Raw genomic sequence first — 25,584 nt, forward strand, 5'->3', positions numbered from 1 at the left:
TTAGAAAATCCCTTATCAAAATATATACGTTCGAATATTTACTTTGACGAAGGGAATTCAAGGACAAAGTTTCATTCGAGTATAATTTTATAAGAAATTCAATTTACAAAAACTAAAAGAATTAATCAAGAGAAGAACGAGTGAAGAATTAAAAAAGAAACTGAAAAATACTTAAGTGACGTCAGTTTTAGAATATTCCTAACAAATACTATCAGAAAACCAACTCAATTTACCAAAATAAATGTACATAGAACAAAAAAAAAATAAAGACGAAAAAGACAAAAAGTGAACATAGTTTGAGGTAGAACAAAATGTGCTCAATAGAACTTCTGATTAAGGGGAAAACAAAAAATATTGAACAGTAGAGGGTTAACAAATGATTTCATAAGGTATCAGATTTCCTACTTTCATTTTTTGCATTCACCAATCAATAGGCTTCCTTATTGAAAATTCTCACGCAACAAATTTTCACCAAAATCAGCTACTGTTTTGTACTAATTAAAATCAAAATCCAAAAATCGAAAACAATTTCGCCACCATACTGAAACTTACATTTCCCAACGATGACGATGACGATTTTCGGCTGATGAAAATCTCTCATGCAGGCAAAATCAAAGACGATTTAACGCTTACATGCATCCAACTGACTCTTAACGGTTTCTGGCCGCTCGAAAAAAGGGTAGCAAAAAAAAGTACCAAACCCATTAAAACCAAGCTCAAACAGATTATTTATGTTTATATAAAATGAGAGTTGATGCTGGTTGGTGTGTGAGATCGTATTGCATAAGCCGCGAAATTAATCACCAAAGGCTGTTTATTTTGAGTTTGTTTGTGTGCGAGTGCTCTTAACCATTTGTTATAAAATTCGTTGTTGTTGCTTACGGAGTTGGGGTTTAGCATTTTTACTTTTATTTTCCCACAACAATATTGCCTGCCAGCTAAAGCGTGTTACCACTGCAAGAGCCATCAACGAAGAGCATCCAGCTCAAATAAATCAAACCGCTAAATGCAAGCAAAATCAGTTTGGGAAGCAAACAATAGGTGTGGCTGATGTTTTTGCAAAGTTTGCGATTTTTTTCTTCGCTTGTATTTGGGAGGTGGAAAACCACACAACAATGAATGTACTTTCTCTCCTCTCTCTATTTATTACCAATATGGCGTTTGTTTCGTTTGTATTTTCACTTGTTGTGAAAATCGTTTGCCGAGAATTTTCGCGAACAAATCGTTTCTGTATCTTCTCCTCTTGTCGATGCACGTTTGTGTTGGGTTTAAACCTTCAAACGTGATTGTGATGCTCAACGGTGCAAAACGCGCTTTTCCTCTGGGTGGAAAACGCTACTGGAAAGTGAAACAATATGATACCAATACAAACCTAAAATAAAAACAAACACACTCACAGCAAAGTTGCCCAAAATGTTAAATGAAAAGGAAAATAATGGCTTGGGCGTGAGCATCATCGCATCATCATCGTCATGAGAAAGAGTGGAGCAATGAAAAAAGGTGGCGATTGTTCACGGCACGGCAAAGCTGCATCAGATTTGTACATGAGGCATATTATGTAAAAAGGTGAAATGGGTGTGATTTTGTTTGGATGCTTGATTGTGGATGACAAAGCATTGATTGCCGGCTTTATTTAAATTTCGATTTCGAGAGAAGAAAATCGTGAATTCTAAGTAAGTTTTTAAAAGGACATAACATTGGCTTGGCAAGGTTATTTGAAAAATAACCTTACAAAATATTAATAAAAGATTCTTGCATAATACATTATTTGGATATGTTATGAAAAAAAATGACGCAGAAGCAAATGCCCTAATTTATCTTTCAACGAAAATGTTATAAAAAATAATTTCTTGTATCTGTCTGGAATTCTTTTTTAGATACTCAGTAAAAAACATTGTAATATTACATTTGGGAATGAGTACATATGTTATGCCAGAAAAAATGTGTAATTTAACCTCTAAAATTTTGTAAAATTATCTCTTCACCAGTGTTTTTCAAAATTTTCAGTCTAAATTGGGGAAATATAACATCATGAAAGAGGTAATAGAGCAAATCTCTACCAAAACCGGAAGTGGATTAAATTTGTATTTTTTTATTTGGCTCAAACTTTGTGGGGGCCTTCCCTATGACTAAAGAAGCTATTTTGTGTCATTGGTTCACCCACAGAAGTCTCCATACAATTTTGGCTGCTGTCCATACAAAAATGGTATGTAAATATCCAAACAGCTGTAACTTTTGAGTGAATTTTCTGATCAATTTGGTGCCTTTGGCAAGGTTGTAGGTATTGTTGAGGACTTTTGAGAAAAATAGGTACTCGGAAAAACTCGGATTTTTTTATCAACATTTTTTTCACATAAACTCAATTTCCCAAAATATGTATTTTTTGATTTTCGAGATTGTTTGATATGATTTAGGGGACAAAAACCCACAACTTTTGAGCCATAGAAAAATACAATACAAATATTTTTTTCGAAAAGATCGGAAAATTTTACTAATGTGTAAACTACTTTTCGATTGTTCAATTTTACCTTTAAAAATTACGTCAAATTTGTTTTTGAATAAAATATAGATTTTTTCCAAAAATCACTATTTTTCAAAAAAATATAACTCGGCGGCAGATTTTTTGACCATGTTTCTCTATGGCTCAAAAGTTGCGGATTTTTGTCCCCTGAAACATATCAAAAAATTTCGAAAATAAAAAAATACGTGTTTTGGGAAATTGAGTTTTTGTGAAAAAAAAGTTGATAAAAAATCCGCAATTTTTTTTCCGTTTACCTATTTTTTTTTCTCAAAATTCCTCAACAATGCCTACAACTTTGCCGAAGACATCACCGAAGATGATCAGAAAATTCACGCAAAAGTTACAGCTGGTTGAATATTTACGTACCATTTTTTTATGGACAGCAGCCAAAATGTATGGAGACTTGTATGCACGAAAAAAAAAACAATTCTCGAAATCGTGAATTGAGTTCACGAATTCGAGAACCACGTTGGAATATATGCACGTTTATAGTGCAAATGCACCATACTCATGAATAAATTCCTTCGTGGTTCTCACATTCGTGAACTTAATTCACGATTACGAGAATTGATTTTTTTTTGTGTGTGGGTGAACCAATGACACAAAATAGCTTCTTTGGTCATATGGAAGGTCCCCAAAAAGTTTGAGCCAAATAAAAAAATACAAATAAAATCCACTTCCGGTTTTGGTAGAGAATTGCTCAAGTTAAAAGATTAAACAAAATTGAGGAGCATACAAAATTGCAAAAAAAATTAGATAAATAATGATTTAGGTATATTTTTACTGAAAATATTTCTTAATTTTTTTTAAGTGGATGTTGAAAATGGTTCATATTTTATTATTAATGTTAGCAGGCTGGATAGTAAATAAGCTTACATAAATAATGAAACGAGTTCAATTGAAAAGTGGTCAAAGGCAAACTTATGGGATATACGAGACTGGGGTAGTAGTTAACCTACAACATTTTCATCCTTCCAATATTAAACTTTTTTTTACTGTGCAGGTTCATGTGTTAAAAACTTGACCGTTCATGAATCGCGAATTCAAGTGCAAATAACGTGCACTTTCATTCCGTTCACCTTCTTCAACGGTTTCTTGGTGTGTATGTAAACACCTCATCGGCACCGAGTAAAGTGGTAATCATAGCAGAGAGAAGAAAAAACCAAAAACACGCATCCGCGCGCCACCGCACCCTAATCAAAGCAAAACGGCGGCGGCGGCTAAAGGTGCAAACAAAACACGTGCGCCCCTCTTCTATTTACGCGTAGCTTAGTTCAGACGTGGTCTTACGCAAGAAGATTCACCTCTGATGGGGCCAAGTGCTTTGGCTTGGAACGTTCAACTGACAGATGAACTGTGTGAATTAAGGGGTTATGTCAGAGGGGTATTTTGTCATTTTGTTTTGAAGTTTTGTTATGTTGAAAATAAAAACAAAACAAATACTTTACGAAGGAATTTTCGCAACAATTGAGTTAAGTCAAAAAATCTAAATTTATGGTGACAGTGAAAAAAAATTGAAGTCTCGGTCTATCCTCTGCGATGTTCACCTGTCTCACAGCTATAGTCTATGATCGGGGGTTGATAGGTTTAAGGTCACCCTGCTGGTGCTTCTCGCAGGGGTACTTGGCAAAAAGATTAAAACACGACCCAAGGTTGATTGACTGTGACCATAGCGGCTGTCAAAAGTAATAAAAAAGCGTAATTGAAGTTCCTTGGGCCGAAAATTGGCGGCCATCAACGATGCCGCGTGCCATCGCCGTTGCAGCCACATTGCCAGAGATGACCGTGGGAGCTACTTTTCATTAGGTTCTTCGACGTCAACGCGGATTAGTCTTGAACTTGTTGACCAACTCGTTGAGGGGAGGTTAGTTGCCGCCATGACCTCTTTGCCTTAGTTGACGTCTACTAACTAAGGTCCAACTGCAATTCTAATCACGACCACCCTGGGAAGCCACGTGCTTGTCGATACGTGACCTTAGCCGCGTATTCGCACGCGATTGTGCGATCTCTTCTTCAAAGTCGGGCTCGGACGAAGAATTTTTATGTGGTTCGATGGATTTATGCTGCTGCGCGCGCTCATATAGAATTCTATCGCGATCGACGTGCGGCATCAATGCAATCGTAATGAGCAATTATTTTATAGCTTCAAGCTAGCTGGAGCAGACTTTCGCGATTCTCGGTTGCTGCCTTAAGGTATACTTCTAATTAGCGATGGATGGTTTTCCAGTAGAAATTTAGGACGTAATAGAGATTTATGCCAAACTTGTCTGTGGGCGGGGAACTGATTCAGTAACTCGTAATGAATGCTAGAAGTAGATTACTTAAGCTCCAGTTATTAACTAGCGTTGAGTCACGTTGAATATGGATCATGCAACGTGATGATTAGCATTTATGATTGTAGAAACAATTGATATGGGTTTTGACTAATACTGTGGCATAGTGGGTTAAAATTGACTACAATCGTTACAATGTGTTGAAAGAAAAACTTGAATAAGAAAATTACAATTGAATGCATTTATTAAGAGTGTTCTCGATTTGTCATAGATGCAAAATCAAATTTTCATTCTAAATGTACTCTATCATTTTTACAGGAAAAATAAGGTCTAAGTGTTATCAAAAATGAAGATATCTCTGCAAGTCAAGAAGGTTGGATTTTTTTTATGGTGCTTATAACCGCAATGTGGTCATTCGTCGCACTCAGGAATGAGTTGACCAATCTTTAATGTTTCACAAACAAGTTAACACAATAAGTAAAAAACAGAAATGGGCAAAAATGGGAAACACAAATTTGCTTATGTGACGAAAACTCGGTATCAAAATTTTGTAAAGTACTTTTCGATTATATTTCTTGAAAAATAGTTTTTTATTTTATTTAAGATTTTCAATGAAAAAAAAAATCAAATAAAAGAAAACTGCCTAATATTTGTTTGAAAGTTGGGACCATCCATAAACCACGTGGACACTTTGACGTTGTAGGGCTTTGGTGTCTTCGGCAAAGTTGTAGAGGGGAAAATTTCATGAAAGTTTCCCGAAGGTGCCAAATTTTTAGCTCTTAATCTACTCAAGTTATACGCCATTTTCACAGAAATGGTAAAAAAGCACTTTTTTGATAATAACTTAAAATGATATCATTTTAGCGGCCTACTATGTTCTGAAGAGTTGTTTATGATTATGATATAAAATTACTCAACTTTGATGAAGACAGCAAAAAGGCGTTATAACTGTTTTAATGTTATTTTGAGCAAGTTGCTATGTTTACAAAATGGCGCATTTTGGTGCAAAATCGAACAATACACCTGAAAGTACACACTTTCAATTACATTTTCTGTAAATATCTCCGTGTCTATCGGTGTCTATTTTTTTAAATCTCATGTCTCATTTGAATTTGACGTTTTTTTTTATCAACTTATATTTTTAACGCGGAATCTAATTGAAAACGTGTTACTAATCGGTAAATTGGAGGGGAAATTGATCAATTTTGATTTGTTTTTTAGAGCTTTAAAAGTGCACCGGATATCACTTTTCTCTAAAACTTAACACTACATTGCCACGTTAAAAACCTGATTTTTAAAGGTTTGCTCAGATGATTTCTATAAATTTGTTCGTAAAAGACGTAGTTTACTAGATAAAATTTCGGTGTCTTCGACAAAGTTGCTTGGATTAGCAAGCCCAACAACTTTCTTGAAGACAAAAAAATATCCCAAAAATATTCCTGTTAGATTTTCAAATTCACCCTAATTTTCAACCAAACCAAAATTTGCCCCTTTTCATTTGCAACAACTGTTCTGAAGGCACCAAAGCTTCAAAACTTCACCATTTTTCAGAAAATCCATTTCACTTAATTTTGCGATCTGGACCACTGTGCAATGGCCACAGAACTAACTCCATATTTTCCCCCTAGTCTAGAGTTACCATGTGGATGAATTTTGTTCAAGTTTCAGATCTTTCAGATCAGGTAAATTTGAAAATGTTTAAAGCTATTGAAAAAAATAGTCAAAATTGCTCAAGCTTTGGAACATTATTGTCCATCAAGTAAATTCTCTAAATTTTATGACAAAAAACCAATACAAGCTAAAGTTAAAGTATTTTGAAATTTGAGGTAAGTCAGTCAATAACAAAAACAATGTTTATTTGGACGTTATATTATTTCAGTTATGCTACTCATTCCAGGAAACCAAAATAGAAACAAAAAGTCAGAGCATAATACATTACCCCTTTGACATGGGTTGTTACGTGCATGCCCGTTGTTGACCTGTTGATGATTTCGATCGATCGTATACGATATTGACCTGTCCATACCTTAGACCGAGAGACCGTGCAAAATCAAATGGGTTTCACGGTGCATTAGGAGTATTTATTATACGGTTGTGCCTATACAATTTCCCACGTGGTTATTATAATGGGAGGAAGAAAAGTACCGGGTTGTGTCTGATCGCAAACATTTGCTGTAGAATTCAAATCAAATACATTGTTGATGGTTTCTGGTTGGTTACATAAAAAGTTACTTACACGGAAAAAAAAGTGTTCCGGAAATCATGCAAATTGTACCATGAAATCGTGAATATCGCGATTTTTGCTTTACGAATTTTTGAACTATGCATATTGGGCACGAATTATCCAGGAATCGTGAATAAATATGCATGAATTTCCATGGCCGATTTCACTCGTAAACGTGAATAATGTTCATGATTTCATGAAATAGATGCATGTAGTCGTGAAAAATATTCACGATTTTATGAATAAAAATTCATGATTACGGTCGAAAAAATATACATCGTGAATAAAAATTCATGATTTCATGCATAAAATTCATGAAATCGTGAATTTTTATGCATGAATTCGTGCACAAAATTCATGAGTTCTGGAATATTTTTTATGATTTTTTTTTGAAGGCGTAAAAAAATTCGAGATATCATGTATGAACTTCATGAAATCATGCATAAATTTCATGAATTCGTGATTTTTTTTTATGAATTCATGAATTTAATTCACGTTTACGAGTATATTAGGGCATGTCTAATCATGCATATTTATTCACGGCTACTGGTTTATTCGTGCCCAATATGCATAGTTCAAAAATTCGTAAAGTAAAACTCATAATATTCACGATTTCATGGTACGATTTTCACAATTTCCGAATTACTTTTTCTGTTCATTTACCATATTGTTCCACTGGGTGCAAATATCGGAATTGACAAGGAACCCTGTTTTGTGAAAAAACGGAGGACATTTTATGTATTGCCAATGTACTCTGGCCCCACTTGGCCACTTTGGAACCGGTCACCGCTTACCGGTGGTCACTGGGGACATTTTGGAATGTGCAAGGAACCCTGTCTTGTGACATATCAAAATTCATGAAATTTAAAACTGTGGCCATTGTATGTGATGCCAATGTACTCTGGCCCCACTTGGCCACTTTGGAACCGGTCACCGGTTAACGGTGTTCACTGGGGACATTTTGGAATGTGCAAGGAACCCTGTCATGTGACATATCAAAAATCATGAAATTCAAATCTTTGGCCATTTTAAGTGATGCCAAAGTACTCTGGCCCCACTTGGCCACTTTGGAACCGGTCACCACTTACCGGTGGTCACTGGGGACATTTTGGAATGTGCAAGGAACCCTGTCTTGTGACATATCAAAATTCATGAAATTTAAAACTGTGGTCATTGTATGTGATGCCAATGTACTCTGGCCCCACTTGGCCACTTTGGAACCGGTCACCGGTTACCGGTGGTCACTAGGGACATTTTGGAATGTGCAAGGAACCCTGTCTTGTAACATATCAAAATTCATGAATTTTAAAACTGTGGCCATTGTATGTGATGCCAATGTACTCTGGCCCCACTTGGCCACTTTGGAACTGGTCACCGATTCCCGGTGGTCACTGGGGACATTTTGGAATGTGCAAGGAACCCTGTCTTGTGACATATCAAAATTCATGAAATTTAAAACTGTGGCCATTGTATGTGATGCCAATGTACTCTGGCCCCACTTGGCCACTTTGGAACCGGTCACCGGTTACCGGTGGTCACTAGGGACATTTTGGAATGTGCAAGGAACCCTGTCTTGTAACATATCAAAATTCATGAATTTTAAAACTGTGGCCATTGTATGTGATGCCAATGTACTCTGGCCCCACTTGGCCACTTTGGAACTGGTCACCGGTTCCCGGTGGTCACTGGGGACATTTTGGAATGTGCAAGGAACCCTGTCTTGTAACATATCAAAATTCATGAATTTTAAAACTGTGGCCATTGTATGTGATGCCAATGTACTCTGGCCCCACTTGGCCACTTTGGAACTGGTCACCGGTTCCCGGTGGTCACTGGGGACATTTTGGAATGTGCAAGGAACCCTGTCTTGTGACATATCAAAATTCATGAATTTTAAAACTGTGGCCATTGTATGTGATGCCAATGTACTCTGGCCCCACTTGGCCACTTTGGAACTGGTCACCGGTTCCCGGTGGTCACTGGGGACATTTTGGAATGTGCAAGGAACCCTGTCTTGTGACATATCAAAATTCATGAATTTTAAAACTGTGGCCATTGTATGTGATGCCAATGTACTCTGGCCCCACTTGGCCACTTTGGAACCGGTCACCGGTTACCGGTGGTCACTGGGGACATTTTGGAATGTGCAAGGAACCCTGTCTTGTGACATATCAAAATTCATGAAATTTAAAACTGTGGCCATTGTATGTGATGCCAATGTACTCTGGCTCCATCTGGCCATCTTGGAACTGATTACCGGTCACTGCGGAAGAATTCTAAATTTACAAAGGTCCCAGTTATGTGATGTTCAAAAATGCCTTAAATAAATGAAAAATACAATCATAACTTTAGTAAAACCAACATTCAAAACTTGACATGAGCATTTCGGAAACGTTAATTGGGTACCGATCGTTTCTATACAAAAATACAACAAAAACTTTAATTAAATACAAAAAGACCTAAGGGATTTCATGTGCAGTCCAGACTCGATTGTCTGATTGTCTGAGTGCATAATAGAATAATCGATAATTCGTATAATTAAGCCATTATTTTTTGTCTCATTAAGAACTCCAGTTACAATAAAGTGATTAATTACAATAATGGGATTTTTTTCTGTTAATGCAGATGATCAAACACTTTAATTTGACGAAAATAGATTCATAGAGAGTTGAATTGAAAATTTGAAAAATAAAAAAAAAACACCGAAATAAAATACTCAACATACTCAACAAATCTTAAAATCTTAAAATCTTAAAATACTTCAAAAACTCAAACTATTCAAAATAGGCAAAATAAATTAAATACTTCAAAAACTCAAAATATTTGAAATACGCAAAATACATAAAATAAATAAAATGCTCAAAATGCTTAAAAAACTAAAAAAAACTTTTTTTGTATACTTTATTAAAGAGTTTTTAAGCCGAAAACTGGTTCAACTCTTAACTTAAAATAATTAAAATACTTGAAAACTTTAAAATACTTAAAATACTAAAAATACTAGAAATACTTAAAATACTTAAAATACTTAAAATACTTAAAATACTTAAAATACTTAAAATACTTAAAATACTTAAAATACTTAAAATACTTAAAATACTTAAAATACTTAAAATACTAGAAAAACTTAAAATACTTAAAATACTTAAAATACTTAAAATACTTAAAATACTTAAAATACTTAAAATACTTAAAATACTTAAAATACTTAAAATACTTAAAATACTTAAAATACTTAAAATACTTAAAATACTTAAAATACTTAAAATTCTTAAAATACTTAAAATACTTAAAATACTTAAAATACTTAAAATACTTAAAATACTTAAAATACTTAAAATACTTAAAATACTTAAAATACTTAAAATACTTAAAATACTTAAAATACTTAAAATACTTAAAAAACTTAAAAAACTTAAAATACTTAAAATACTTAAAATACTTAAAATACTTAAAATACTTAAAATACTTAAAATACTTAAAATACTTAAAATACTTAAAATACTTAAAATACTTAAAATACTTAAAATACTTAAAATACTTAAAATACTTAAAATAATTTAAATACTTTAAATACTTAAAACACTTAAAATACTAAAAATACTAAAAATACTTAACATACTTAAAATACTTGAAATACTTAAAATACTTAAAATACTTAAAATACTTAAAATACTTAAAATAATTTAAATATTTTAAATACTTAAAATACTTAAAATACTTAAAATACTTAAAATACTTAAAATATTTCAAATACTTTAAATATTTGAAATACTTGAAATATTAAAATACCTACAAAAAATTAAATGCTTAAAATTATTTAAATACTTAACAAATTTTAAACACTTCAATAATTTAAAATACTTGAAATGATTAAAAACTTTAAAAACATATAATATCAAAATACCTTAACAAATGAATATACTTAAAATCATTAGCATATTAAACATACTTCAAAAATAAATATTTCAAATACTGACTTAAAATAAAACTTATACAATATTAAAATACCTAGAAAAAAATAAATGCTTAAAATTATTTAAATACTCAACAAACTTTAAACACTTTGAATATTTAAAATACTTGAAATACTTAAAAACTTTTAAAAGTCACAATATTTACATACCTGGAAAAATAAAAATACCTAAATTCATTAGCAAAATAGCAAAATAATAGTAATTCAAAAAACTTATTATACATTACAAAATTAAAGTACCTAAGAAAATATAATTGCTTAAAATGCTTAAAAAAAGCTTATGCTTACAATATTAAAATCATTAAAATTATTAACATACTTTACCTGTCCCCATTTCTAGCTCAAAACAAATCGCCGAAATGTCACTCAGCGCATCCACGGGAACCAATAAAAAAACGGGATTTTTTCGTTTCCAAAACCAAAACAAACCTCACAGTCTGTCACACGCGTAGAATGCCCCGACAATTGACAGAAAACCGAAATCCCTACGAGTCCGCGACCAAGAAACTGTCACACGCGGAGATAAAACACGGGAACAGTCTTATGGACCATGTTCCCTTTGATTCGGCAATCAAAACAAACACGCGAACCAACCGGGAACTGTTCTGTCTTTTGCAGATTGTCCTCACTTTTACCTTGTTACTCCTCCTGCCGCTCGGTCCTCCTCCCGCGTTCTGTCCTCCTCCTGCCGCTCGGTCCTCCTCCTGCCGCCCGGTCCTCTTCCTGCAACTTGGTCCTCCTCCTGCTAGCTCTTGGCTCCGTTGCCATTTCCAACGGAACGGCCGCAGATCTTTTCCCGGTTCCGGTGGACAGCACCTCTAAATCCCGGGTCCACAAATCACGGTCACTTTCACCGACAAACACAACAAACAGGACACGACAAGTCACAACGCGATTGACTTCGTGGCTAATAAACACGCGGCTGAACTGGCAAGCGAAAAACAAACTTGACAGTTCGAGCGAAACTGTTCTTGATTGATCAAGATCACTCGTCATAAACATGGATAAAAATTCATAAACCCATGAATGTTATGCACGAATTCATGCATTTTATTCATGAAATCATGTAAACTTTCATGAAATCATGAAAAACATGATTCATAAATTCGCGAATAAAATTTTACGGCGTAAAATTTACGCATGCATAAATAATCGTAAAATCATGAATATTTTTCATGAATTCATGAAGTTTAGTCATGACTTCATGTAAATCAGTCATGAAATCATGAATAGTGATATGCATGATTTCATGAAGGAAAATTCATGAATATTCGTAAAAATATTTTAGCCATGAATAAAATTCATAAATTCGTGCATTTTTATGCACGATTTCATGAATAAAATTCATGAAATCATGAAAGGTATCACGAAATCATGCACAAATTTATTCACGAATTCATGAATCGAAATTCACGATTTCTCGCACACTTTTTTTTCCGTGTATAATTATTGTAGATTTGTTTGGTTGAAAGTGAGTTTTACTGCAAAAGACTTGCTTCGATTCCAGCGACGAACCCCACTTGAACAGCGCTTTTCAGGAAAACAAGCTAATATGCATAACATTGTTACAAAACATCAGACAACACCTTCAAATGAATCATCTTTCGAAATTTCACAAAGCGCATCCGCTCCCTTCGCCGGGAGGTCAACACCTTGGGCGTTCGACGCGTAGGTGAATCTCGAGACGCACCCTTTACAAAAACACGCCACCGCCACAACCGTGTTCGTATCGGATGTCCCTCAATCAAGCACTTCTAATCAATTCCGACAGAGGAGGCACTACCAGAAATGGCTGCACGGTGAGTCGATCTTAGCGTCGCCTTAAAAATGTGCATCGCGCACCTTAATAAGCCAGTCTTGGAAGCTCAGTTTATGCATCGACCATAAAAAAAAGAAACAAATATTGATTCATAAAGCGATTGTGTAACTTCTTTCGGATGCACAGCGGCTTCCGAGGGGGCGTTTTGCCCCTAACCATTTGTTTGCCTTAAGCGTGATTAGTATTCAATGCAGGTGTGTACTAAGTTGGGCTTTGATGAAGGTGGTTGCTTCTTCGGTCAAAGTCAAGTGCTCAAGTCGCGTTTTTGGGCACACTTCAACTGCGCCATTGGCAGATAGGTATTTACGGGACGACCTACGTGACAGTCATGATCAGGGCTATTGAGGGTAATGAAGCCGAACAGCCGAATGATTAGCATACCTAGTGGACGGTGACTAATTGTTCAATGTCAATGTTTTCTAATGTTTGAGTTGTGCCCACTTACATGGTGGAATTGATTTACCGGTGAACTGGATAAAGGGGTTTCTAAAGGAAACGCATTGAAGTATGTTACAAAATGTAAGACATTTTGAATATTGTTTGTGAAATATTAAATTTAAATTAAATTAAACAATTGAAGATTGTAACTAAAGTTCTATACGGATTTCTGTACATTAGCAGGTTGCAACATTGTTGAGATTAAAAAATAAATATTTCCCTCAGAAATAAAAATTGTTATTTACCAAATTAATTTAAAAAAAATCATATATGCATGATTCTGTGCGTTTTATGTAATACCAGTTAAAATACAAACATTTATTCTGCTTGCCTTCAAATTGAAGTATATTTACCAAAGATAAACACCTATTTAAACATCAAAACAATGAAATTTTCCTTTCAAAAACGTAATTTCTCTCAACTATTGTCAATGACTCATAATCGTCCCCATTGTAACCACTCGGCTCCAATGAGGCGAGTCCAATCTAAAACGGTTTGCCAACCCGCCCCGGCCAGCATCCCTCTCTCTATCACATTGAGACATCAAACAACAAATAATACATCCTCCGAGTCGATGTCACTTGAATGACACCCTCTTTGTGAAATACCGTACGAACGAACAACCGCGAGAAATTTTCACCGCCATCAGTCAGTGGAAACCACAACTGGAGTCAGTCAGTCACTTCGCGGTGTATAACAGAGTGTATTGCATCGTTGTTGTGTTTGATGAATGAAGCAATAAAGCAGTCAAGTGGTTAATTATTTAATTTCTTCTTTTTTTCTCGCTGTTGGCTTGTTTCATCTCTCTGTGTCGAGTACGATCAGTTGGCTTTTCTCTTTCTTTTTTTGTTAGTTTGTTGTTTGCTGAAAATTCGAATGAGCCATGTTTAATTGTAAAGTGTCATTTTGTGTTGTTTGTTTAATAGTCAGGACCCGGTGCCTGCAATCCCCGTTACAGTTTATATGAAATTCCAATAAGTTTATATGAAATTCCAATAAGAATGTAACGTTAAAAATTCTTGTTACGATTTATTCCTTTTTTTTTGCTCCACTTTGCTCCGATTACCTAGTATCACTGACTTTGTTGATACGAAGAGTAGATCCAGTTTCCTGGATGGGAAATTAAATTAATTGGATCACAATTTCTTTCGATCGTGTTTACCGCCGATGCCTTCTCTTGTTACAGCATCTGGTCGGGGTTCGCAAAATAGGGAATGTTGGGGAGTTTTGGAAAGTTCAAACATCGTGCTTAATGTCCAAAATATTGAGGAAAGAGTCTCAAAAATATTTGAAGCATGATTACCGTATTTGCAACTAAAGCAAATATTGAAAAGCAATTCTTACAAGAATAGGTTTCAAAGACTTCTTTTGAACTTTTCGAGAATGAAAACACACTTCTGGGTTCAATTGTCAATTGTTTGGTTCTCTCTAGAAAAGCGTAGTTTTAAATTTTTCTGTTAATTAAATTGTGACTTATTTAGGTTTCTGGTTTTCTTTTTTGCACAGTGAACAGTTTTCAAAATGTTATGAAAGGTATACGAGTACGAGAAATTAAAAAAAAATATTTTAGGTTTTTGTCCCTCTGCTTTAGTAGAGCTGGGCGTCAGGGAAAAACAAGGAAAAAAAATCAAGCTTGATTTTCGAAATTTCAAATTTCAAATAGTCTTAATTTGTTTGATCAGACATTTAATTTTAGTAATTTGTTGCTCCCTTTTTTTTGGGATGTTTTCAAGGAGGGGACAAAAACTTGAAATATTTTTTTTGCAATGACCTAAAGCCATAAGAATTGAGAATATATGAAGTTATGAAAAATAATTTCAAAATTACTAAAACAAGAAAAAAATATTTTGAAAAATTATAAAAACATATTTGATGATTGTCAAAACAAAAAAAAAATAATAATTTTGAGATAGTGTTTAACATTCTATTAAATCCCTTTAAAAAATAATGTAAGTAGGATTTACAGAAAATATGAATTTCTTTTTTTTTATAAAATAATATAAAAAAAACTCACATTTTATTGCAACACAACAAAATTATTTTGAAAGAATATTAAAGTGTTAAAAATATGTTTGCATTTACACTATTTACACATACTCGAAATATTTTCAAATTTACTCTAACATGCTGAAATTGATATCAAACGCATTTAAAATTATATTAAAATTTTGAAGTTTCTTGAAACTATTTTTTTGTTCCCTGACTCATGTAATAGAAAAGCTATCAATTAATATGAAATAATATTCATTTACGATTGAATTAGGAATTTTTCTGAATTTTGAACGTTTGTGCTTTTTACTTTTTATGGTGCATGATTTTCCATATATGGAAAATCATGCAAACATCAAAAAATTATAGCGTTTTGGAATTAGGATGATATCTGCTATCCATCGCACATATAAATACCTAAAAAAATCACAAAAATAAGTATTTTTCCTGTATTTTGAAATTGCAATGTTTCTCGAAAAAATACCCAAAAAAATGTTATTTCAATATGGGTATTAAATGATCGGATTTTTTTATACATTATGAGAGTAGTAACATTTTTTTTGAAAATACTCAAAACTTTCACAAAACTACGTATTTTCGAAAAAAACACAAAGTTTCAGTTTTTAACAATATGGGTATCAACCGATCGGAATTTTTTCATACATTTCGAATGTTATAACAACATTTTTTGAAAATACTCAAAATTATCACAAAACTACGTGTTTTCGAAAAAATGCTCTAAGTTTCAATTTTTTAACAATCGAACAATCAAGACTACGTATTTTCGAAAAATTATAAAATATCAGTTTTTCACAATATGGGAATCGGATCTTTTAATACATTTCGAATGTAATACCATTTTTTTTAAATACTCAAAATTTTCATAAAACTACGTGTTCTCAAAAAAATACTTAAAATTTCAGTTTTTTACAAAATGGATATCAAACGATCGGGATTTTTTCATACATTTCAATAATTATAACACTTTTTTTTAAATGCTCAAATTTTCACAAAACTACATATTTAAAAAAAAAAATAATAATAACAATAAAATGTAGTATTTTCCCAAAATGTTGTTATTACATTCGAAATGCATGAAAATATTCCCATGTTGTGAAAAACTGAAATTTTTTGTATTTTTTTTGAAAATACGTAGTTTTGTGAAAGTTATGAGTATTTTCTAAAAAATGTGTTATACCGTTTGAATTATATGAAAAATTCCGGTCGTTTCAAAAAACAGAAATTTTGAGTATTTTTTTTTCGAAAATGCGTAGTTTTGTAAAAAAATTGAGTACTTTTAAAAATGTCAAAAATCCCGATCGTTTGATACCCATATTGTAAAAAAGTAAAATTTTGAGTATTTTTTCGAAAATGCGTAGTTTTGTAAAATGTTTAAGTATTTAAAAAAATGGTATTACATTCGAAATGCATAAAAAGAGGTGGTTATTTGATACCCATATTGCAATAACAAATATTTTGAGGTATTTTTTGAGAGAAAAAAAATGAATATTCAAAGTACAGGGAAAATACGTATTTTGTACAAATTTTCATGCAATTATAAGTGCAATAGATAGCTGACATCATGACCGATTCCAAAACACAATAATTTTACAAAATTTGGATGATTTTTCATAGGATTAAAGCCAATGTCTCCCATTTAGCTAAAATCTCATAAGCCTGTGCTTCAGTTATGCACGTCTCGGTTTTGCATCCCCCATATGCGGTGCTAAACCGAGGCATGACTGTATATTTTTTAAATCAAAATCATCGGAATATATGCACAAATTGCAATAAATTGTATAAGTTTTGGTATAAAAACATAAAATAATGTTCTTTGAAAAGTTTTATTCCTTTATAAAATTGAATAATTAGTATAATCATTCCTCACTTTTTATTATATTTAGGTATATTTGATAAAATCTCATTGCATATTATGGTGGCAGTCTAATAAATTAATTGTATTCTATAATTTGTAGATTCATTGGCGATAGCCTGTTAGTTTTAACTGTATGGATGAAAGATTGACTCCATCATTATTCCATGTTATTTAAAATTTATGTGTTATTTTGTAATATTATTTGGTTGTGGTTTCTTTGTTTTTATTTTGCAATGTCTTATTTTTATTGTCTGCATTTTTCTCCCAATTTGAGTTTGCGTCCAAATTTGTTTGGATTTATATTCTAATTATTTTTCATGTAAAAATAACATTTTGTGAGCTATTTTTCTGCAATCAGTCCACACTATCTCCTATGTATAATAAATTGGTCAGCTCAACGGTGAATGTTACGACGAAAACCAACTGACCGATAACAATGAATAAAAAACAAACAAACACAAAAACAGGCTTGACTTATCTAATTATTGTTTCTTTCTTGGCTTCTTCCCCGTTTCAGCTGATCTAACCAACCCGACAACAAACTCGCACCAAAGACTCCAAAAGTTCACGGACTTTTGACCACGTTTTGGCCGTGCCAAAGTGCCAAAACCTGCAAAGCGGTTGAGTAAGCAGAAATATGTAAACATTCCATTGTCCGGCAAGACAAACGAGTTAGAGTCAACTGATATTTATTATCCGGACCGGTTAAGAAGCCAAAACAAGTGTGTGGAGAGACTTGTTGGACGCAAGCGACGAACCGGGCTTCCGAACAAGGAAGTTGATCTTACAAAAAAACGCAAACATGCCAGCTTACGCACCGTACGACAGTTTTGCGTCCTCGCGCAGGACCGCGGATTCGATCTACTACACGGCCAAGGAGTTCGATTCGGCCGACGAGGCGGACCTGATGCGACACATGATGGTTCCGGCGCCGCACTCGCGTCGTCCCAGTGTCATCGATCCGATGGGGGGACCGGTCGATACGATCTTCAGCCGGCGTTACGTCGATCCGTGGGATTTGGAGAACTATGTCTACATCAGGAAGTGAGTATTTTTAAAGCAATTAAGTAATCTTTGATCGGTATTCTCTCTATTTTAAACTAGTTAGAACGATTCTCTTCTGAACTATGCTAATCTATGACGTAGACTTTAGTACCTGTTTTCCAAACGACCTTGACGTTCCTCACATTCTCCTAGCTTCGTTTTACGAGCAAGTACGTTAGAGATTCAATCTTGTCTAGTCGTCGTAGCTATTCAAATGAGAGCCTGACTTAACCTGTCGCCTCAAATAAGCCAACCTTACCCTAACGCATTCCTTCAAGCTCGTCTAGCTTCAATTAACCTTACATAACTAGAACAAATCACTAACTGCACCTCCTTCACTTTTAGGCAAGTGCTGGACCCAACCTCCGAATCCGAGGTGCCTCCGTCGCCCGCCGGTGTACCCATCCAGTCCAAGTTCTACTACGTGCCCGGTGATATGGAGAGTTGCCGCGAGTGCAGTGCGGAAATCATCAGTCCCGCGGCCAAGATGATGTGCGCCGATGATGATGAGCTGGGTGATGAGGAGGACGACGGAATTGACGATGATCTGGAAGTGGACGAGCTGGACATGGTTGATGGACATGGAATAGATGGGTACTACACCGAGCGGTACGACACGGTGATGGAGGAGGACAGCATTGCAGGCGATGAGCTCGTCTACAGCTCATACACAGGTGAGTGGGGGTGAATAGGGGGAGAGAAAATATTAGTTTTAGTAAAGGTTTGTTTGAGATCTAGTTATTCTTTATCAATAATTCATAATGCTACAACGCTCAGCTGTTTATAGTTTGTTTCTTTTTTGGATTATTTTCTTGAAAACCTTGTTATTAGAAATACAACAAATAAGTAAATAAATAAGATAAATTTATTTACTTTTTGATTCTCTTATTTTTGGTAGTGAAAAGTAGGCCGTTTTGTCGTTCGGGAATGACAGGAAATGTAAGTAGTTTTACGACGGAATTGCAAGAAGTACTTCCGTCTTGAATCTACGTACTTTTCCTTTCATTCTCCAACGACGAAAGAGCATACTTTTCTTTATTAAAAATAACAGAATCGAATGGTAACACTTTTCAAAATAAATGCTGAAATGTTCTACTTTTCAGCACTGAAATGGATGCTGAAAAGTTAAACTTTTCTGCACTTGTTTCGAAAACACATGAACATTTGACTTATAATTCCACCCAAAGGGTGTTTTTCGAAAACAAAAGTGCTCGGATCGGGCTCAAAATTTTTCTGGGGGTTTCCCTGGCCGAAATAATTAGACCCGTATTTTTTGTTTGGCCATAAGGGTGACCTACGTCGTGTTAGGGTGGTCTGAAAAATGGCCATTAACGTCGATTTTTGCAAAAACCACTTTTTTCAAAAAATCATATCTTCGCGTCATTTCATCCGATTTTAGCTGTCTTAGACGCAAAAGAAAGGTGATAAGTTGGTCTTTCAAAGAAAAATAATAAGAAGTTTCAAAAATCTAGCATAACATATGAAAAGGGCGTATGAAACATTAAAATGCCGTTTTGACGGTGTCTGGACCAAAGAGCCTATGTCTGGAAATATTTTTATCGGATTCCCCGGACAACATACTAATTTTTACTTAACATACTAAAAAAATGGGAGGAGTTCATTTACAGGATTCCGAGATATGATTTTTTGAAAATAAAATTCTTGTTTTTCGACATGTATAGGTCATCGCTGAAATTTTAAAGTTATCGCAGTTTTAGTGATAGTTGATTTTTTGCCGTCGTCATTGTCCGGTTTTTCCGGCGCTTCGAAAAACACGAATTTTATTTTCAAAAAATCATATCTCGGAATCCTGTTAATGTCCGGGGAATCCGATAAAAATATTTCCAGACATAGGCTCTTTGGTCCAGACACCGTCAAAACGGCATTTTAATGTTTCATACGCCCTTTTCATATGTTAGGCTAGATTTTTGAAACTTCTTATTATTATTTTTTGAAAGACCATCACCTTATTACCTTTCTTTTGCGTCTAAGACAGCTAAAATCGGATGTAATGGCGCGGAGATATGATTTTTTGGAAAAAGTGGTTTTGGCAATTTTTCAGACCACCCTAACACGGCGTAGGTCACCCTTATTGCCAAACAAAAAAATACGGGTCTAATTATTTCGGCCAGGGAACCCCCAGAAAAATTTGGAGCCCGATCCGAGCACCTTTGTTTTTTTTCATGCTGTTTTCGTGGGGAATTGCTGTATAAATGTACTCGTGCTAAAAAAATCTTCTATTTGCAACATGTTGCATAAACTACTATCTCGCATTTCCATCTTGAAATCACTTACCTTTCCGGTCATTTTAGAGCTACGAAACGGCCTACTTTTATCTATCAAAAATGAACAGAATGGAAAGGTGCTCTTTTGAACGGCTATTTCTCTCTTTTTAAAAATTTGGATGAAAATGTTTTTTTAAGAATCGTATGATTTTAAAAGTTATTTCATACTGGACTTTTAAAATTATTTGATAAAAAAATTAAAAAAATCAAAACTGAAAACGAGAAGATGTCCTTGAAATCCATTGGTCTTGGCGGTCTCTATGTCAAGATTTCTACTCGAACCTAAACATTCGAGTAATTGAATGGCATCCAAACTTAAATCTAGGATTGGGAAAATTGCTATTAATTTTAAAATTGCGTTTATTTCTGCAAGAATTGAACTAATGCTGATATTTTATTTGGAGAAAACATTCTGTGAACTCTTTTCTACATTCTGATTTAATTGATAAAGTTTATAAACGCTAAAGTTGATTTGGACAGAAGATTTTTTTTCAAAATCTCTAAACTATTCAGAAGATTTTTGATAATATTATGCAATTTGAAATGGTCAAATTTATATTCCAGTAGTACTTTAATTTATAATCAGTTGTAAAGTTAAAAATATTTTCATGTTGTTTGAAAAAAATATTTTTTTTGGTTTTTTATAGGCATTGAAATATTTGAAATTGCATTTTCAATTCTCAAAAACAAATTTAATACTACATTTTTTGGAAATTTAATAAATTATAATTAAAACAAAAATCATGCCATGTTGGGCTGGTTCTTTCAAAATACCGAAGTTTAAAAAAGAACCGTGGTTCTTTTTTTGTGAGCCGCGGTTCTTTCGCTCTTTTCAGTGAATCGGCTCTTTGAGCGGCTCACTCTTTTTTTGCCCACCTCTACTTAAATGTCGAAACGTGTTCAATAAATCTTCTATTTTGCATTTCCGTTGAATATAACCTTCCTTTTTTGTCTTTCTAGAGTTACTTTTCCTCTTTTCCTCATCAAACACAAGATTGCTTGAATATTCATTATTGCACTGTTTTGACTGTTATAATATTCATAACAGCACTGCTATGATATTTATTTCATTTAATGTTTATATTGTAATAGTATTTGACATTTATTTGACGGCAAATAACTTTCAAGTAATCAAAGTATACTTTATCAAAAAATTTTAATAGACGCATCAACGCTATAAAAAACCTTCTAGAATTAAAAAAAAAAATTAAAAAATGTAATGAAGCATGTCGCAAAACTTGATTTTTCAGCACTCATCGTATTCATTGAATTCGAAAGAGCCTCTTTAGATAAATGTACGACTCGTACCCCATCGTTTTGCAGAAACTACTATTATTTTAATACATTCGAAAAAATCAACAACTTTGCTTCAAAGTGTAGGCCTCCAATTAGAGTTTATTTTAATTCTTCGTACATTCTGATAAACTTACACGCAGAAAAATAAGGCATATTTGAACCAACACAACATTTTGTTGATTAGAAAATCTGGAGTTTTTTTTTAAAAGGTCCAATATACCAAATTTTCAGTTTCAGCGGTTTCAAAAACACTGAACCCTCTACAATCCAACACCGCCTTTAGGCGGGCTTCGATTTAAAAAAATCGTCAAAAATTATTTCTCAAACCAATTTTTGATCTTTAAAAGGCATTAGAAAGAAAAACACTTAAAATTTTGGAAAATTTATGGGTTGGAAGTTTTACTTGTTTTATGTGACTTTGCAAATGTTTTTATAAATGTATTTTTTTAGGGGTCAACTTTGGCAGTGTTTTTTACTAATATTTCCTTTATTTTAAGTAAAAAGAAGTATGCAGTAGATTTTGTATTGTCCCAGACTATGCCCCTACGCATTTTTTACAATTTAAATGATAATGGTACCATTTTATAGCAGAAAATGTGCAAAACAAGCAAAAACTTTAAAAAGTGACTGCAAAAACATGAAAAATTTAGATAGTCTATATATAATGATAGAAGGTGGTAGAATAGGCTAAGTACTACCAAAAACAAACATAAACTAAACAAGATAAATGCCAATAAAAATATTAAAAATAAAGCAAGAAAAATATAAAAGAAGGAAAGTAAAGTTTTTCCTAGAACAAAAGTTGCTCAAAATGACCTCCTGAACACGGGAAAAATAAAAATATTCGAAAAATAAATTTGGGCAGTAGAGGGTTAAAAAGCAAAAACTGGAAATTTGGTTTATTGGACATTAAAAAAACTCCAGAAATCATTATTTTTGTTGAATCAACGCTAAACGTCAAAGCAACTTTTTCAAAACAACAAATGATTTTTGTGGAATTGAGAAAATCAAGGTTTGTCTCCACGCAAAATCAACGTTGATTATATTCAACAAAAATTTAATGTTAAAAACAAGAAAATGAAAAAAATACGAAAAAAACTTTATTTTGTTCTTGATCCAAAACCCCATACAAACATTATGATTATCGAACTTCGGATAGTCGAGGCTTCGGCTGTAGGTTACCCGATTTTGAAATATTTTTCATGAAATTTTAATATATAAGGGTTATAAAAAGCCAATGTTTGAACTATTGGTCTACTGCAACTCTATTTTCTTTCTTTTTCTTAATTACGAGCACTTTTGTCTTTCAGTTTTAAACTTCTATTTAGAGAAAATTACTCAAAAATTGGATATTTTATAAAATTTTCAACTGTTTATCAAATCTTGACATTGGAAGTATTTGTACAGATGTTTAGCAAGAAATAAAGAGAATCTAAAGCTATTTTTGATTATAATTATTATAATTAATTTAATTTTAATTCCGAGCGTAAGTTCAATTATTTTACGATTAGTGAGTCATTATTATTGTTGAGTTTGAGAACAAATTGCACAAGCTTTTTTTTTCATCAAATGCTTCTTTTACTTGTATTTTTTAACATTTGAAAAAATAAGAGATGGGGCAGAAAAAAAATGAATGAATTTTGTTTGAACTTAACTTTCCGGTAGGTATTTTTATGAAAAGTAAAATTGTTTTCGTAGTTTTTCACGAGTAATCTTATTTTTTGAAATACATTTTAAAAATGATTTTGTTATGGTTTTTTTTTTAAATACAAAATAATTGCAAGAATACTAAAATAACTTCAGCAAGATTCCCGAAAGGTTACCCCCTTAAGCAGGTCGCATAGCCATTAGTAAATCATTAAAGTTCATTTCCGTAGAATTAGTTTATCTTGATAAACTTGAATTCAAATGCTTAACTTTTTTTATATTATTTATGTGGTTATTAAGGGAGCGTTCATTTATTACGTAACGACGGTTTTGTTCGAACGCGAATCAATTCAACACGGAACGTTGGATCGATGTGCTCTTTGTTGCGTTGGGTTCGTATAAGTCCAAGGAAGGTTTTCAAGCCAAAAAAATACAACTTTGGCCACTCTGGAACCGATTCCGGAAAACCTGCAGATTCTATTGGAAAAGATACGTTAAATCAAATTTAGATCATAGGAGGCTGAAGAAGCAAAAAAGTTAAAAACGTCAACAAACGAAAAAAAGGCAGAACGGGTAAGGCTTGTTTTTTTTATATTTGTATAGAATTTTTTTTACGAGGAGGTGGTCTTAAATCCGATCCATTATGATCACATTAAGACTCCAGTAGTTTCTCTTCTGATTACATGGACTTTCAAAATTCTGCGCATGCTTATTTTGAGGGGAAGCGAAACGAAACGAAACTATTGGCACTACGCCCCCCGGGGCATGGCCTTCCTCTAACGTGGGATTTCTGCTCCAGCGCCTCTGACGAGACAGGATAAACCGGGACCGACGTTTTACTTCACCATCCGATAGAAGCTCAGTGGATAAGGCGGGAATCGAACCCGCGTCTCATAGCATCATCGGGATCGGCAGCCGAAGCCGCTACCCCTGCGCCACGAGACCCCCACGAGGGGAAGCATCAACTTTGAATTTTATCAAAAATACGTGCACTTTGAATTTAAAAAAAATGAAAGCTGCCGAATGATTTTTCTCCAAAAAAATTTCAGAACCAGTAGAACATAAATAAAAAAAAAATTCTCAGCCTATTTTTCCATTGTCGTATAGCTTCATTACGTGATAATTAAAAATAATCACGTTTTGAAAAAAGGTCAACTCATATTATAGACAAATCCGTTGATATGTAGCGTTTAAATAAACTACTTTGAAATTCGTTCTTATCGTAATCTGTAACATCTTTACATGCTAACTATGCAATTAATGCCACCGTGATATTACTACAATTTCCTCCTGAAGCCATCAGTATTTAACATCACCAACTCAGCACCAATTACCAGCAAATACTACACCAATGACCAATCTTTCCTCACAGCAGTCAACTTCCGTCCTTCATATTCTATACCACCGCGGTGTGTACACCTGACATGCATTTTCTAAACGCACCAATTATGTGCCCTCACAGAGTCCGGCACGGGTTCAATTAACTTCTTTCTAAGCTACCGTAGTACCGCAACCGGTTCACTTGACGAGATCAACAAATTAGTTATTCGTTCCGCAGCCGGATCAGTTCTTTGGCAAATAACACGCACCAAGTTTCTAGATCTTGCCGCGGAGGCTGCGTTGATGTTGCTGATTAACATACTTGGCGCAAGATGGCTTTCAGTGCAGGGGGTAATTGACCCAACTTGGAACGGTTATTTGCTGATTGCATGAGAACTTTAAATCTGCAAACTTCAGGTTTTTGTCCCGGCTAATCTCCGTGTAGTTTTTGCTGCGCGTCCACCCCAGATATTGGCGAAGTAGGTCACAGAGTTACAATCTATTGCTGACCGCAGCAGCAATAGTTACCTGCAAGAGGGGTTGTACTATTTTTTGCGCGTTCCCTTTCTGGTACTAGGGGAAAGGGTGCCTATTTTGAGTTTATTTTAGACCTCTTTCAAGCTTGGGTCGAAACCAGGTACAATGGTTCCAAAATAGGTCCACCACCCCTAACTACCTAGTCTCGGCAACTTCAACTCTTCACCGACTGGCACCAGGGTGAGATGATCCCGCTCGATGACCTATAAACGAGTCGCGTGTGGAATCCACGTTGAACGCACGTACGAACTACAACTCCAAGCCTTCATTGAGTCAAGTTGAAGAAAGAGTTGTGTTTTTTCCTTGTATCGCTCGGTCTATGACACCAACCATCATCGTGGA

General features: G+C 34.0%; 1 protein-coding gene across 3 annotated transcripts in view; it reads left to right on the forward strand.

The window, feature by feature from the left end:
• LOC120412762 (uncharacterized) overlaps nucleotides 1-25,584 on the forward strand; it is a 72,184-nt gene that overhangs the window by 13,203 nt on the left and 33,397 nt on the right. For all 3 annotated transcript variants that reach the window (XM_052707763.1, XM_039573354.2, XM_052707764.1), the window contains 2 exons: nucleotides 17,631-18,157; nucleotides 18,503-18,831. In XM_052707763.1, the coding sequence (XP_052563723.1) occupies nucleotides 17,916-18,157; nucleotides 18,503-18,831 (571 nt within the window). In that variant the 5' untranslated portion in view covers nucleotides 17,631-17,915. The remainder of the gene's footprint in view (nucleotides 1-17,630; nucleotides 18,158-18,502; nucleotides 18,832-25,584) is intronic.

This window comes from Culex pipiens, chromosome 2 (genome assembly GCF_016801865.2).
Source record: "Culex pipiens pallens isolate TS chromosome 2, TS_CPP_V2, whole genome shotgun sequence".
Classification (NCBI taxonomy): domain Eukaryota; kingdom Metazoa; phylum Arthropoda; class Insecta; order Diptera; family Culicidae; genus Culex; species Culex pipiens.